This window comes from Gadus morhua, chromosome 11 (genome assembly GCF_902167405.1).
Source record: "Gadus morhua chromosome 11, gadMor3.0, whole genome shotgun sequence".
Lineage (NCBI taxonomy): Eukaryota > Metazoa > Chordata > Actinopteri > Gadiformes > Gadidae > Gadus > Gadus morhua.
In genome coordinates this window covers 15,258,536-15,275,889 of record NC_044058.1, presented here as the reverse complement: position 1 = coordinate 15,275,889, position 17,354 = coordinate 15,258,536, and the positions used below count along the sequence as shown (strand labels likewise).

Sequence of the window (17,354 nt, the reverse complement as noted above, 5' to 3'; positions counted from 1 at the left end):
GCACACGTAGGATCGTACTCGTTTTATGAGACGCATCTCCAGCCAGTTAGAATGATAATGAGATTGGGCTTTAAGGTCTGGCTGTATCGTTGCCATGGAGACGGCTCAGAAGGCTTTGGAATTTGTTTCTAAGGCTGGCAAACAAACTCAAAGGAATCATATTTTTCATGTCCGTATTTCGTTTTTTATGTTTTCTACCGTCATCATCACCACCACTCCTGCAAATGCCTACTTTAAGAGGGATGTGCTGTGCTACATAGAAGAAGGCTAATAAATCAACCTAGTGGGTTTGGTTTGAGATAACAATTGTGTTTTTTCATCCAAACTATTTATCCATCATGTTAGTAACTGTAGAAAGTCTTCTGATTTCGTTATCCATTTAAAATCTGCAATATGGATCTGATTATGTCATTGAAATCAAAGCAAAATCTGAAAAATAAAAATGGATTTTCGTTACTATGGCAACCACACATGAACAATTTTGAAGTCACATTAGGCTGCTTTCATTAGGGTCTTTCAATTCATTAGTTATTTTCTTCCTTTTTTCATTTGCTATTAAGCAACATTCCTCGATAGTTACCAAGGTTATACATGCCAATTAAAGACCGCAGGCATTTTGGTTTGCGTTGAAGTGCAAATATGCAAAAATGATGCGTCTACCCCGGTCCTCTGAGATGCTATGCATCATGCTTAAAACAATATCTGGTTTAATCGACATACCTCAAAGAAACAGAATGAGAACTGTGGGCTAACAGTCTATTGATTGGGATGGATGTGTCATGGTTAACATAATCACTCCTGGCTTGCAATGCTTCCACGGCAGTAGTTGTCTTTAGAGAGGTTGGAATATTTGTTATTCTCCTGGTTTGTTATTTTTTTTATAACGAGGCACTAAGATTTTCTACACCACAGAAAATCGTAGTATCTATTATAACAAGGGAATCAAAAGACATGGAAGGCGTTTGAGCGCCCCAGGCCAACGCGCCCCCTACCCCATTGACCACGTGCACCAACTGTGACTAACCAAGCGTTCATCACAACACGCATCACCCACGACCACGCCACCCACGGCCCATCCACAAAGCCCCGTCTTGCTTGACCAGCGCCTCTCGCTCTCTCTACCCCTCTCCCCCCCGGCCGGCCGCCACCAGGTGGGAGGTGCTGTGGTCGGCGGAGCCCACCAAGGTTCTGACCCCACAGGCGCGCCAGTTCTCGCCGGCCATCAGGCAGATCAGCTTCCCCACCAACCTGCTGCGGCTGGAGATCAACAGCTCCCTGCAGCAGTACTACACGGAGCTGGACGCCGTCATCCTGCGGGGCCTGCGGGAGCGGCCCATCCTGCCCCTCTACAAGATGCCCGTCATCGGCGTGGGCGACCTCAGCGACAGCGACGAGGAGCTGGCCGACATGGCGGCCGCCTTCAGGCATGGCGGCGACGACGAGGTCGACGACGGGAAACCGCCCAACGCGGGCAACGGCCACTTTGACCGACTCCCGTACGAGGTGATCGCAGACAAGCTGCCAGATTGAGGCCGCATTGAGAGGGTTTTCAGACCCTCAAACACGCACACACATACACATACACACACACACACACACACACACTCGCACACAAACACACACACACACACACACGCATGCTTGTGCCAGCCCTTGACATTTGATCGTTTGAGCGAGCAGAGAGTCATTATCCTGCCTTGAGGACAACCTGGGGTTGTCGAAACCCACAACCCACACATTCTCTCGCACACAGACACACATAGGCACACACAAATCCCTCACCGCACACCCTTTTCCCACACTAAATCACACACCCCTCCTTGGCAGGTCTCTTGATATTATCCATATTGTCTCGTCTTCAAACCACTGACATTAGCACTATTTGTCACGGCGGTGTTGGTTTCGAAACCCAATACAGCTATTATCTGTTAGCGGATATGGAGTTGAGCAACACATGTTGTTTATCTTCTACAGTACCACTCATACACACACGCACCTCTTTGCCTACTTATTGTTTTTGCTACAAAAGGTTCAAAGATGCCATTCCTTCACGTGTAGTGTTGACACGCTTACTTTTAAATCTAATAAACACCAATAGTAGCCTTCTTGGGGGGGAAAAATACAAAAAAATAAATGAAAATGACTGAATCACTGGCAGATACTCACGCCTTGTCCATATATCAGTGCTCTGTGATTAGCAGCGTTTGGCCCAGACCAACCGTATTCAGCCTGCTCCAAGCACTTAAAACGACTGCAGAATTAAGTAGTCTTGTTAATCACACTTTTCATCAGTGCTTGTGATGCCCTTACATGTTCTTGCGTGGTTTCCCTGCATTGTCCTTGTATGTCACTTAGGCGTTGAATTTTTTTTGTTCAATTTCCTTTCTATCCTATCCTATCTCTCCCTCCCACACAAACACACACACACACACACACACACACACACACACGCACCCCCGTAGCTGATCCAGCTGATACTGAGCCACCTGACCCTACGGGACCTCTGCCGTCTGGCCCAGAGCTGTAAGCTGCTGCACCAGCACTGCTGCGACCCGCTCCAGTACACCCAGCTGAGCCTGCAGCCCTACTGGGCCCGTCTGAGTGACGCCTCGCTGGGCCACCTGCAGAGCCGCTGCTCCCTCCTCCAGCGCCTCAACCTCTCCTGGACGGGGAACCGTGGGGCCCTCACCCCATCTGGCTTCACCAGGTCAGAGACAGGGCGTTGTCATAGGGATGAACACCCTGAAGGGGTGTCACCTTGGAGTGGAGGAGGGGGGGGGTGATGTGTCCCTAAATGTTGTTTTTTGGAAGGAGGATGTAAACACACAGTCGCACTGAAGACACACTCACACACTGTATTATTTTATTTTAAATGTTTTGATAACACTTTACAATAAGGGTACATGAAATAGCCATTATCCTTGAATGAACCATGAATAAACATTAGTTAATGCAGTAATAAGCAAATAACAGTTAATTAACAGATACCTAATGAACTTTTTTTCATTTACTAATGGTGTTCATGTTGACTTAAGTAATGGTGTTCATATTTACTAATGGTGTTAAATAAGGTAATATTGGTGGCGGTGTGAAGGCAGACTAAAGTATGTCTAAGATTAGGTTGAAATATTTGAAAAGGTTATATCAACTGATTGCAGTAAAGTTAACACACAAAGGCAAACCTAAGACAAAATAAAAGAGGAAAAGAATTGGGGGGGGGGGGGGGGGGGGGGGAGTTGTGAATTGGTACAGAATCATAGATAAGGTTCGCCATTCTTACGTGAGTCGATATTATCCCTCAACCCCTAATAGTCCACTAAGCCTTTGTCCAAAACCCTTAAGGCATAGGCTTAAATCAATTTCATGTGATGTGTATTCTATTGACAAAACCTACCCTCTATCAGTGGGAGTCACTCACTCTCTCTCTCTCTCTACCTCCCTCTGCCCCCCCCAGCTTCATGAAGGCGTGTGGCCCCAGCCTCGTGTCTCTGGAGCTGTCCTGCTGCCACTTCCTGACGGAGGCCTGCCTAGAGGTCATCTCCCAGACCTGCCCGGGGCTGCAGGAGCTCAACCTGTCCTCGTGTGACCGGCTCCACCCCCAGGCCTTCACCCACATCTCCAAGCTGACACGCCTACGTCGCCTGGTGCTATACCGCACCAAGATAGAGGTAACCCGCGCGGCTCCCCTTGTTATAGCTCACCCTGAGATGGAGGTTGCCGTCGCTGCTCAACTTGTTATAGCTCACACCGAGATTGAGGTAATCCGCGCAGCTCAACTTTTTGCAGCGCACACACTGACATGGAGGTAGCCGTCGTGGCTAGCACTGTAGGAACACACACTGACATGGAGGGGGGGTGGAGCCGGTCACACGCAGCAGGACACACTGAGATGGAGGTAGCCGTCGTGGCTAGCACTGTAGTAGCACACACTGAGATGGAGGTAGCCGTCGTGGCTAACACTGTAGTAGTACACACTGAGATGGAGGTAGCCGTCGTGGCTAACACTGTAGTAGTACACACTGAGATGGAGGTAGCCGTCGTGGCTAGCACTGTAGTAGCACACACTGAGATGGAGGTAGCCGTAGTGGCTAACACTGTAATAGAGTAGTGGTGTTGGGGCTGGCGTTAGGGCCACTGCGAAGCCTCTGATGTTATTTGTAACGAGACCATGGTTACCTGTTGTCCCGGGGACCCAGCGTTACCGCCTTCATGTCCAGTCATGCCTGTGCGGAAAAAAAACAAAACAATGAAAACAGCCGTCCCTTTTAAGTTCTTCATCTTCACCCACCTCAGCATTTCTCGGCTGTTTGTCGTGTTTTGGGTTGCGGGCTGGAGGAGCAGAGGATGGGTGGTGTAGGGTTTCTGTACTGGAGCTGAAGGAGCGTGCTCAGAGTTGTTGTTTTCTGAGACCGACAGCTAGGCGAGTGTGTGTGTGTGTGTGTGTGTGTGTGTGTGTGTGTGTGTGTGTGTTTGTATTTATTTCTGTGCATGAAAGTGGGTTTATTTATATATATGCGTGTGTATAAGTGTGTGTTTTATTCTGTGTGTGTTTGGGGTAAACACACAAGTATATGTGTATATAAATGCGTATTTTTCTTTCTTTGTGAATTAGTATGTGTTCATTTCTATGTGTGTGTGTACGCGTGCCTGTACGGATGCCCTGACAACTCAGCTGTCGTTAGCCTGTCACCCCTCTAATTAAATAGCTTGCGTGCAGCAGTGCAGCTCTTAGCGAGATGCCAAACACAGACCCCAAACACAAGTGCGTGTGCCACTTGCACACACACACACACACACACACACACGCACACGCACAACAAGCAGCTTTCACTGAGGAGCGTCAGGCCTGACACCTTGCGCCTGCATTAGAGGCGCATGTGTCTGCATTTGCGTGCTGAATCCCTGTCTTTCTTCTTATCACACAGCTGGTGCAGAGGTCCCTGGCCCTGCTGAGTGTGTGAGCAGGAGGGGAACAATAGCAACAGCCCTGTGGGTAGAAAGGATTGTGGAAGAAGGCATAGGTTGTTGTCTCGTTATTCAATGTAAACTGATGGGGAGACCCGGAGCTTTTCCCTGCAGTTTAGTATGTTGCCATTGGCGTTTGGATGCAGGGAATGTGTGTATATAAGTGTTGGAACGATTAGCAGATTGATGGAAAATGAATGATTATGACTTTGACCACCAGTTTATTGTTTGTCATTTATCTCGTAGAAATGCCCAACGTGGTTCATGAAGGAAATTATTTGACAAGGCAAGCACGTTTAAGACTCACTTTGGGCCCTAGAAAAATTGGGATTGGCGATCAATTCATGCTTGAAATGATCCCTGGCAAAATAATTGCTGCATACAATAATTAGCTAAATCCCTAATATTTGTATTTCAATCATGAGAGACTAGTATTCAAGACAAACCACAAAATGTATTGACAACACATTTAGGCATTGGACACCATCAAATTATTCTTCAGGGTCCAGGATGCATGAAGTATGCTGGGAGATGATTGACGGTGTCTAGACGCTGGTGGTGGGGGTGGTGTGAGTATGGACGGAGGTCCTTGGCCCTGGAGGACGCCGTCTCTTTCTCCGTAGACGGGTGGCGCTTAGTGCCGGACATGAAGAGGCGGGAGGAGGGCTGCAACGAGACTCAATTCATCAACAGAAAAGCGTCAAGCATGATTGAGAGATGTTAATGTAAACACCGGCCGGTTGCGTGTAATAGCCCTGCTGTTGGTGCACAGGCCCTGATTGTTGTGAGGAGACTGCGATGACTGCGTGGGAATTAAGAACCCAACATAGAGCGATGATAACCAGAAGGGGAATGTCGTCTTCCTGACTAAACTTTTGCTACATATATACAGTATGTCTCCATGGATGAGCCTTTCTCCAAATCTAAATAAAAAAATCGACATTAATCCCAAAACACCAGGGATTGGAATGCTTGCTGTCGATCAACACTCTCCAACCAAACTTGTTTTCCCTTTTTCTGTCTTCTTGCTTTGTTTTTTGTATGCTGCAGCAAACCGCCATACTGAACATCCTGACCTTCTGTACGGAGCTGAGACACCTCAACCTGGGCAGCTGTGTTAGGGTGGGTTCACACACACATGTACGCTCACTAGATTTTTTACTTCATTGTGGTACCGATATATGAAGCATATATAAAGCAGAGCTCCATTTCATCTATAGCTTGCTTCTCAAGCATTCCATGTGTACATGTAAATCTACATATACCTGTCCTATCACCCCCACCACCGCTAATGTTAACGTGTGTGTGCGTGCGTGTGTGCGTGTGTGGGGAACCCCAGATCGAGGACTACGACGTAGTGGCCAGCATGCTGAGCAGCCGCTGCTACTCCCTGCGCTCGGTGGACCTGTGGCGCTGCCGCAACCTGACGGACCGCGGCCTGGCCGAGCTGGTCTCCGGCTGCAGGTGGGGCTCGTTCACCAGGCACCTCCAGACTCTGTCCATCACTCGCTGCCCCTTAGCCCCGTCCGAGACGACCCGCAGCCGTGAGACCAGAGCACGACTGCTCTGTGCAGAGCCTGTAATGCAGGACCTAAAATGGGGTTGGTTCCCCAAAAGACGACACCCCCCCACGGCCCACGGTCCAAGGAAAACGCCCCGGAGTGACGCCAGATAAAATAACCATTCATGGCAGAAGAACCGTTTTATTATTATTATAAATAATACTATTATTTTGATTCTTTATGCGTTTGGGTCGGTAAGAAGGGGGTGGCTGGTCTGCAAAGGATTGACCACCCCTAAGGCTGGACGTCCTCTATGACGCCCGCAGGGCAGCGGAGAGTGGGACCACCCAAGCCTCTGTTTATTCTGCCTTAACTCTCTGTAAAACTAGATGCTCTCCCCCCATCTGCCCCCCTGTCAGGATGCTGGAGGAGCTGGACCTGGGCTGGTGCCCCACGCTTCAGAGCAGCTCCGGATGCTTCCAGCACCTGGCGCGCAAACTGCCCCGACTGCGCAAGCTCTTCCTCACCGCCAACCGCACCGTGTGTGACGCGGACCTGGAGGAGCTGGCCGCCAACTGCCCCTCGCTGCAGCACCTCGACATCCTGGGTAGGCTGTGTACTTCAAGCCTCCAGTACCAATGGGTGGATACGTTAACGGTTTTAATGGTTGGCTCCAGCCAAGGGAGAGACACAGGACCACCGTGGTCATCGTCTTTAGGTTCATGGTCTCTTTATCTCTCTTTTTTGGTCTGTCCGTCTCTTCCTCTCTCTGTCTCCGTCTGTGTCTGTCTCTATCACTCCCTGGCTGACTGTCTGTCACCCTGTTTGAATCTTTCTCGCTCTCTATCTCTGCATTTCTGTCCGTCTCTGTCCCTCTTTACCTCCCTGTTTCTGTCTCGGCCCGTCTCTCCGTCTTTCTATCCCTATCTCTCTCTCTTCATCATCCTGTGTTGACGGTCCAGGCACCAGGATGGTGAGTCCACAGGCCCTGAAGAAGCTGCTGCAGTCGTGTCCCAAGCTGCTGTTGCTGGACGTGTCCTTCTGCTCCCAGCTGGACAACCGCATCGTCCAGGAGCTCTCGGCCCTCTTCCCTAAAGTCGCCATCAAGAAGAGCTTCACACAATGACCCCTGGCTACCCCTCTCGCGCTGCACACCGGCCATGCAGAGACGGAGAATGGGGCCGGTGACTGCTGGTTAGCCAGATAGCGAACAAAGGATTTAATCAAGACGTCACAGGTCATGTTAGATATTGGAGGAGAGGTTCGCTCATGGCAGGGGTTCCGAGGCGTTATCCGTGATCAGCGGGTTAAGGGTGGAGGAGGCAGCTGAACTTAAACTGCTGTCAGACACCCCCCCCCCCCCCCCCCCCACCCTTTCAAAGTCATAGAACTATTGGTTTGGACGGATTTGCGTTTTAAATAAGGGGAAGGCTGACAATCTGCTTGATTTCACTTCTTTTTTTTGCCAAACGGAACAAGGATGGAAGTGTTGCCTTGTTAACCACTATCCGGTTTAATTTTATTGGAAGCCTCCTGTGAAAACGCAGGCCAGACTCTGTGGGCCGTTGATAAGCAGGTTGATCAATGTGACCATGATTATAATGATATATGTGAGACTATTTGTGCATCCATTAAGTAATTGGAGGTTGTTACTACGCATAACCTCTTAAATTGCTTGCGAGTTCAGTTCAGTTATATACTATGCAAGGATTTTAGAAGTCCAGCATATCTTTTATTTTGAAATGTATATATGCCCATCAGTCTCTTCTCAAGGCATCAGTGCCATCTCTTGGAAAATCATTGATCAACTATATTGGCCACTAGGGATGGGCAAAACGATTCTTTTCCGGGAATCAGTTCTTTCAGTTCAGTTCACTTTAACGATTCGTTCGTTTGATTTGTTCGTTACGTCAGATTACGTCATTTGACAGGGAATCTCACAGTTGTCGTCAGACAGAGAAAGCGCGCAATTTCGACGGTACAACCTTGTCATTTGTTTACCCAGGTGCCATGGCAACACCATTGCTACCTCTAATTGGCTGAATCTTTGAGAACGTTGTAGAACGTTGTAATCAATATAAGATTGCGGGGAGACGAAGCTCTGTTCGTTTGTATATTTTATTTACGTGACCATATTTTTGTTTTATGTTAAAAAAAAGAATCAAAGAACCAGTTCTCTTGTATTTGGGGAACCAGTTCTGGTCGTTCACCTTCGGGATTCGTTCGTTGTGAACGAATCGGTCGCGACCGACTCATCCCTATTGGCCACTGTCCTATCAAACTAACTCAAGTCACTATATTGGATTGAACCAACACACGGATACCTACATTTGTAATTTTTTTTATGTCATGTAATTATACAGGCCCAGCCTCATTCAACATTTGGTTGTGCTTGGTTGAAATGTATTTCACCTGTCCGCCTGAAGAGCAGTGCAGGAGAATAGGATTGGACCTAAGTCTTCATATGCCTGGGTTATGTTCAAACCCTGCACATTTGGTCCCATGCCATCAGCCGTGGGCCATCCAAGCTTGCTTGTTGTTGTACTCAAGCCACAGGCTGCCCTCCTATGCGGAAATGGCCAACTGGTGACGGAATGACGTACTGCAAAAATGTGTATAGTTCAGTGTGAGCTTCACACTCAAGTGTAAATATTCAACCTTTATAATTGTCCTGGTACTCAGGGTAAGCGTTTCATTTGTATTTATTTTTTACACAGCCTACTTTTAGTTTTTATCCGGGAACCAGCAGAACAGAGGCTGACCTTTTGTTGATTTAGCTCAACAAATTCCTCCATGTTTCAATTCTTAGTCCTATCAGTGGTTAGCTCTGATGTAGCTGAAAGATGAAGGGTGACGTCACTATATGTTGGTGTAAACACATACTGTTATTGTACCATTGTTAAAAAAAAACACAACAAAAAAAAACATAAATGTTGTCCATGGTTAATTATTGATCGTGTTATAATATTAAGCCGCATTTGCAGTGCAAAAGTGCTTGAGGAAAAAACTTTTGCAAATACTTGAATTTTGCTTTCGAGCACTTGCTAGTTAGAATGGGAATTGTACTTGTGCCTTATGTTTCTGGGTGAATGTGTTGGAATGTCTGTGTTATTGATTGTTGTGAGGTGAGGTGCTTTGCTTTCATGGCGTTTAACCAAAGTAATCGGAAAAACCTTGGCCTAAGCACCACAGCTATATTTATAGGCCTTGCTCATGGCCATCGTAATTAATATGCAACATATCTTTGTATCACTCTCTTTTACTACTTTGTCCTTTAAAGTTGCGGCTGTGTAGGCCTCCGCCTTCAGCATTTTTTATGTTATCGATTTAAAAAAAGAAAACTTTCTGGAATTTTAGGTAAAATGTCTTCAGTTTGGACAATAAAACATGATTTCTTTCCAATTAGGTTTTCTAAAGAATATTGCTGAAAGAGCTTTTTTAATCGTTTGTTTTGGTTGACCGTCAACCACTAATATTGCTGTATTTGGTAACATAGCACCTCCTTTAAATAAATCTGTTATTGTCCGAAACAAAACCTAGCTGGCCAATATAAGTGTTAAAAAATATTTAATTTCATGTTGCCATTTATTTTGGTTTTGATTGCCATGAATATGGTTGGTTATAATTCAGTTGTGGTATTAGGGTTGGGCCATCTGCAGGATACCTAGTTATGCGCCTTCCTGCGATGTCAATGCTGTAGTGTGTTAGCTTAAAATGCTTGGACTGAGAAGATTGAGGCAACTGAAGTACAAAGGTTGTGCCACAATTCTGAGGAAATATGGGTGCTTCAATGTTTGCCGGAATTTAAATAAACGCAAGGCCGAAGACTGATTCTGCTTCTTTGGTCTATGTCTAATTCTTTACTCTAATGCCAAATGCTTCCACTGGACTTGATTAACAAGGACTCTTGCTTAACAAATGTATTGATTTAATTGATTTGTATGCTGATGTTCCTCAAAACATTGTCCTAAAGGTTAAGTGCATATCATACACAAGTAGCTTGCTAATAGGCTTGGGGTATTTAGGCAGAGCTCATGTGATTAGGCTCCACAGAGTGAACCGTCTCCAGACCCCAGACCGACGGAGAAGCCTTTATGGTCCGCATGAGTAACTTCAAGGAGCGTGTTGCGGAATTATCCCTTTTGGTTTAACCCTCCGCCGTTTAACTGCCTATTAATACCGCAGGGAGACGTGGCGTTGGCTTGTCTTCCTTAACAGCGTTTTAATTAATTGTTTATGCCTGGTTTAATGATGTATATTGTGGCCCTGTAATGTGCCCTAATGACGGAGAACGAGGCGGCCTCGGCTGAAGTATTCATTTGGACTGGCTCCCTGATGATTGCTTCTCTCCGCCACCAAGGCGGGCTGCCGCGGTACAACCGGGGCCTTCGCACAGCGTGATTCATGGAGGCTTTCCCTGGCTCTGCGGAGGCGCTGGCTTCCCACCCATCATCCTTATGTATGAAGCCCATATATATCCACCAGGAGGGTGCACAGCTGCAATTAGTTTTTATTTTGTATTATTAGTATTATTTCAGGACCTTACAGCGTGTGATGAATGTGTTGGAGAATGTATGGTAGGCTACAGATGGAAATGTTGCTCCTGACCCATTAATCAACCAGATTATACATGGTTTGTTTTCTTTATTTATTTATTTCTACTATGTCTGTCGGTTTCTCTCCTTCCCATGTATGTGTGTGTGTATTTGTGTGTGTGTGTGTGGGGGGGATTGCTCTTCCCCTTAAAGAAGCCTGATAACTGTTTTTGGAACTGACCATTTTAAGACAAAACTCTTGTTTTACTCCTCAAAATATAGAGAACACTATTTAAGGTAAGGTTTGAAGGGACCAATCACAGCTCCTTATTGTGATGACACACAGTGCTGATTAGAATGATGAAGACCAGTGTTTAGAATGAAGATGGAGAACCAAGAGGGGGCGAGCTGTACGTAGAGGAGTCACATTGTGGAAAGGAGCAAGAGCCGGTCTACTGTCACGCACCAGGGTATCCATTCCCTGGTCGTTCTTCAGGACCCTCGGGACCTGAGGGGCCTGTCCTGTCCTGGGCTAAAAACAACACCTAAAACAAAACTAATCCCCTTACAAACCCTGGAATTGGAAACGCAACCCATAGGAAACCGTATCTCTAATATAAACCCTTACGACTGAAAACAAAACCCTTAAATGCAACCCACAGGAAGCCTTAAAAAATCGATCAAGGTATGGTCTCTGGTTGTAAGGTTTGGTTTTAGGGTTTAGGGTTGGATTTCCTCTTATATTAGGTTTCAGGGTTTAGTTTCCTACGGGCTAGGTTTGGGTTTGTCTATCGGTTCTACGTCTTGGAATTAGGGTTAAGGTTTCCTAATATGGTCAGGTTTTAGGGTTTGGTATTAGGGTTAGGGTTTCTTCTTAAGTTATTGTTTCTGGTACTCAGGTTTTGTATGAGGCTATGGGTTTACTCTTACAGTTTTGTTTTGATTGTAGGGTTTGGTGTTAGGGTCAGGGTTTGCTCTTCAGGTTCTGTGTTTGGTTCTTAGGTTTGGTGTTAGGGTTATTGATTCCTCTTCATCGTTTGAGTTTTATGGTTTCACTTTCAATTAAAGAGTTAGAGTTGGTGGTTTCAATGGGTCGGGTTACAGGATTTTGTTTTTCAGTTTCAGGGTTAGGATTGGTTTCAATCTTAGCATTTGGTTCCAGACAGAGAGAATAAGAAAGTTGAGAAAATAAACAAAAAAAGGGTGAGAAAAGATGGAGAGAAAAATAACTAACCCTAACTGTGAGAGCAAGAAATTGCTAACAAAAACAGTGAGAAAGATTATGGAGGACTAGAAAGCTGGAAAAATGCGAGAGAAGAATATGGAAAGAAAAAAATAGATAATCAAGACAAAAAGTGGGAGAAACAATATGGAGACATCAAGGGGAGGGGGTGTTAAAAATTGTGGAGAGTACAAATGTAGTGTGAGAGAAAGAAATTGGAGGATAGGAAATCTATAAAATGTATAACAAACAGTGACAATGTATGAACATAATGAGAAAATCTATACATAGGAGAACATTTTGAAAATAAGAGAGAGAAAGAAAAGATGTTATCAAAAAGAGGGAGATAAATCAAACAGAAAACAAGACATCTAGAAGTATCAGAGAGAGCAACATAATGGAGAAAATCTACAATACCAGAGAGCTATTTATGTAGACAACAAAATAAAAAAGGGGAGAGAGAAATCGAGAAAAAACGGTGAGAAAAAAACATGGAGAGGACTCAGAGGAGACAAGATACCAAACAAAAGGGAGCAAAAGACGATGTATGAGGAAAATAATGGAGAGACTGAAAAATCTTGAAAAATCTTGGTAAATGGAGAGTACGAAGAACCAAGAAAGAATAGTGAGAGAAAGAAAATGGTGAAGGAAAAAATAAAGGAAGAATTGTGGGGTGAAAGTTATGTAAAGAAGAAAATATGAGCCAAATTATGGAGAGAATAAACAAAAAAAATTAAACGGGCGAGCGAAGAAAGATTGAGAGAATTAAATATGAATGGAGGAGAGAATGAAATATGAAAAAAGAATGAGGGAAAACGCAAAAAAGAGGAAAAAGATGGATAGATTGAGTTATCGAGAAAATCGAGAAATAAGGGTGAAAGAAATAAGATGAGGACAAAATATACCAACAAAAAGTGGATAAAATAAATATGAGATAGAAAAATATTGACATTAATGGAAATCAAGAAATAAGAGTTTAAGAAAAAAGAAGGCAGGAACAATAATGTCAAGATAAAAGATTCTGTGAAAAAAACCCTCATATTAAGACAAAAAAACAAAAACTAAACCCATAACTCCAACTCAAAAATAAAATGTAACCTATCTGAAATCCAATCCTAACCCCGAAACCAAACCCTTTACCTAACCCTGATCCCAAGGGTCCCCATCCCAAACAGAACCCTAACCTCACCTTAGAACTGAAAACTAAAAACCTCTAGCCCCCACAGTAGAAACCACTAACCCCAACCCTAGAGCAGAGAAACCAACCCCCAAACCCCGCAAATGAGAACCCTTAACCCTAGAACTGAATACTATACCCTAGAGTTCAACCCACAACAAATCTAACCCTAACACCAACACTATCACTGAAAACAAAACCCCAAACCCAACCCACAGAAATCCTAACCCTAACCCCAACCCTAGAGCGAAGAAACCAAACCCCCAAACCCCTCAGATGAGAACCCTTAACCCTAACCTAGAACTTAGAACCAAACCCCAAACCCAACCCACCGATACCCTAGAACTGAAGTCTCAAACAACCCATCCGCATGTAGTGCGACCCAAACCAATTATGTAAATATTATATCATGAGTACGGCAAGGATACCAGGTTTGCATCGTGGTCAACCTAATCTACACATCAAATTATTATAGAGCACACGCACACACACACACGCACGCACGCACGCACACACACACACACACACACACACACGCGCACACACACACACACACACACACACACACACACACACACACACACACACACACACACACATCCTTAGGGGCCGGCCACACCTCAACATCTAACACAAATACACACACACACACACACATCCTTAGGGGCCGGTCACACCTCAACATCTAACACACACACACACACACACACACACACACACACACACACACACACACACACACACACACACACACACACACACACACACACACACACACACACACACACACACACACAGCGTCTCTCCCTGAGAGAGCGGGGGGCCCCTGTACTCGTCCTGAAGAGGCTGCGGTGCGTGCGGCCCTTCAGCTTCTCCGGGATCAACAGGAATCCGCCGTGAATGAGGAACGTGACGGGACACGGTCCCCCGTCTGTTGCCAAGATCTCATCCTACCCCAGACGGGGCACAAGACAGCCCTCAGCCCGGCCCGGGGGCAGGCCTCACCGCCATGGCACCCGTCATTATGTGGCGGTGAGGTGTTTCTACTCCGGTTTCTCCTGGCACACACGCTACTGCACACGGAGACACCCTTGTTGAATTTTATGGGTTTTCGCTGCTCATCCACACCATTTTTGTGGTGTGTTATTGGAGAATGCCGTGGCAAAGATATAGCTCACCTCTCATCCCTTACACACACACACACACACACACACACTCACACACACACACACACACACACACACACACACACACACACACACACACACACACACACACACACGCACGCACCCAGACACAAGCATGATTCTACGTACGCACGCACACACACACGCACACACACACACACACACACACACACATACACACACACACACACACACAAATGGATAGGCAAATTTACGAGACAACACAAAACACAGAGGTTTCCTTTGACTTTGACCAAAATGGTAATTGCGATTTCTCTGGTAGTAGGAAATAATTTAAATCAGTCTAATGATTGTTTATGTTACATTGTTGATGACCTAAAATGCTACATTACTAAATTGACCTTTGGGGTCATCTGCACCTCAATGCACTCAGATTCAGCCTACAAGTCGGCCTTCTGGAATAAGTGAGGCCAGTTCTGTTTGTACCGAAGAAGATCATCAAGGATGATAAACCAACCAATCACAGTCTGTCGTTCAGGTCAACACTGCTGTGAAGGAGTACCGCAGGAGTGATACAAATAAAGTTATATCAAATCAGAGAAGGTCATCCTGTTCCTATTTTTTACCATGCCATGGTCTCACCGGTGAGCCGCAACATGGGTTGTGCGTCCCAGACCTTCCATCCTCTATATTATAGAGTCTATAAGCGAAGCAACCATCGCAGTGAGCTGTTCAGAGGCCCATGGTAAAGAAGGCCCTGCAGAGGCAGAAGCATGTTTCACAAACAGGCTGAGCAATTAGCTTAAATAATTATGCACTGAAGGGGAGACACGATTCGCCCCGCTGATCAGCAAAGTTCACGCAAAGTTATAATTAAACAATAACTCGTTTACAAATGAATGCACACGCGCATTTGTGTACTTAAGTGTGCATAGGCTAATTAGTTGTGATGTTTCTGACGGAGGTTGAAGAACAACAATGTCAAACGGTGGAATTGCGTTTTCAGCCTGAGTCGACAACACTGTTAGCCGCTTGCAAATTAGAGGGTGCAGGAGGGGATGGGGGTGGGGAGGGGGGTGTTTGTACCTCGGTGGCTGGGTGGTTGTGTGGGCAAACAATGAGGTGGATAGGTGAGTGAGTGACTTTCCCGTCTTTAGAAAAGAGGTTACTCTAGAAAAGCCATTTTAACGATTAGTGGGGGAATTCACTGCGAACGTCGAGAAAGGGTCCGTTGTGATTGATTTAGTTATGGAAGCATTAATTACCCTAATTAATTTGAACCTGTTGCAATCAATTTCCTGCTAAATCAATCACTTCCAATGACAGTTTTACTTTTTCTTTCCCTCTGGAATGCATGTTACTATGGTTTAAATCCTTTCAACTTCATTGATCTATGTTGTTAAAAATGTAGATGTTTAAACTAAATCCTTTACCTTTTTTGCGGCATTGCCTTAGGAAGGGAATTATTTCCAACGTGATGTGTAATGATACTTTTAAACCCATGTTATTTTATTTCTGGGACCTCTATTTTAGAAAACAAAACAAAAACAAACATTAAAAAAAGCAATTGTTCTTGTGTAACATCCTCCCCTAACACGGAGAAAGAGCAAGTCCTAAAAGCAGACCCTCCTCATTCTTAATGCAGACAGTGTATAGGGACATGGAGGGGAGGCAGTAATCCACAATAATCTGATGGTGAGCTCACCTGATAGAGATCAGTCAGTAAAAGACACTTCAGACAGCTGCCGCTGACACCCAGATCGTGCGGCTGCTCTGTGATGTCGGCCTCCGCCCCGGACCGTTCGGGGAGTAGAGACGTAGAGGCCCTCTTTTATGCCTCAGCTTCAAAAGCACCACCACCTCCTCCGTCATGTCTTGTCTGGATGGCTGATGTTTCGGGAGTCATATAAAGGGGAGCGTTCAAACTAAAGGGATTGTCTGGGAGAGAACAACAACTCCATAAATTGGTGCGTGTCCGAAGCTCTCATGGTGCATTCCTTAGAGAATGAATCTGCAAGACAACCCCGTTATATTCGTTAATGTTAAATGAATAGAGTTTAATTAATAATAGCCTGTAGCGAGATCATGTAGGCTAATGAGGTCTATGTAATGTGAACTTTTGTGAATGATACTCAGAGCTGAAACTTTCTTTATATTGAAATGGTACGTCTACCCATCACCATGCCACCTCCATAGTCAATATAATTCGGGGGGAATCAAGTAAATTCCAAATGATTGTTGATGGCCAACAGAGATCCGTCGAAGACACGCATGGATCATCACGGTCTCGCTAGATGGCACTAGAGTACCAGATATCCGCCAACTCAACTCCAGGCCACCATGACAATATTTTTCGCGCAAAATCAGGAAATTTCATGTCTCCTAAATAAAAAGCCAGGTGTAATTAACGTTACGCGGTATTAATTGCGTCTGCTTGTGAGCGGATGAAAGGCGCGGGGACCCGCTCTGGGTGATGGGGTCCCGCCGCTCTCCAATGTCTTCTTCAGAGATCAGGGGAGGGCGTTTTGGGGACGCCAGGCATCAAAATGGCAGTGAGGAACACTAAGTGGGGCGCCAGTGATCCGAGGTCCGTCAGCGAGCCCAAAATAGCCCTAGTGCCCAACAGCAGGCCTGTGGATCCATGTATCATAGGCCGCGGTAGGCCTGCTGTTGTTTGGAAACCATGCTTGTAAAATAGCATTTTTTTTTAATGGAGGGCTCGGCATTGGGATATGGTGATGAATTGAATGCCGTTGTTAGTTTTTTTGCCAAGCATTTGGCAAGTGTTTTATCAGTTTTGACCCG

The 17,354-nt window shown here is 45.5% G+C and overlaps 1 protein-coding gene across 6 annotated transcripts in view; it reads left to right on the top strand.

Moving 5' to 3' along the window:
* The window catches only part of fbxl4 (F-box and leucine-rich repeat protein 4), a 12,070-nt gene extending 1,767 nt beyond the window's left edge, over positions 1 to 10,303 (top strand). For 5 of the 6 annotated variants that reach the window (XM_030370590.1, XM_030370591.1, XM_030370589.1 and 2 more), the window contains 6 exons: positions 1,152 to 1,503; positions 2,463 to 2,707; positions 3,455 to 3,668; positions 6,016 to 6,087; positions 6,305 to 6,429; positions 6,887 to 7,571. In XM_030370590.1, coding sequence (XP_030226450.1) covers positions 1,152 to 1,503; positions 2,463 to 2,707; positions 3,455 to 3,668; positions 6,016 to 6,087; positions 6,305 to 6,429; positions 6,887 to 7,421 — 1,543 coding nt within the window. In that variant the 3' untranslated portion in view covers positions 7,422 to 7,571. Of the gene's footprint in view, positions 1 to 1,151; positions 1,504 to 2,462; positions 2,708 to 3,454; positions 3,669 to 6,015; positions 6,088 to 6,304; positions 6,430 to 6,886 lie in introns of all 6 variants that reach the window. The other variant, XM_030370594.1, reaches the window with a different exon arrangement.
* Positions 10,304 to 17,354: the final 7,051 nt, after the last annotated feature.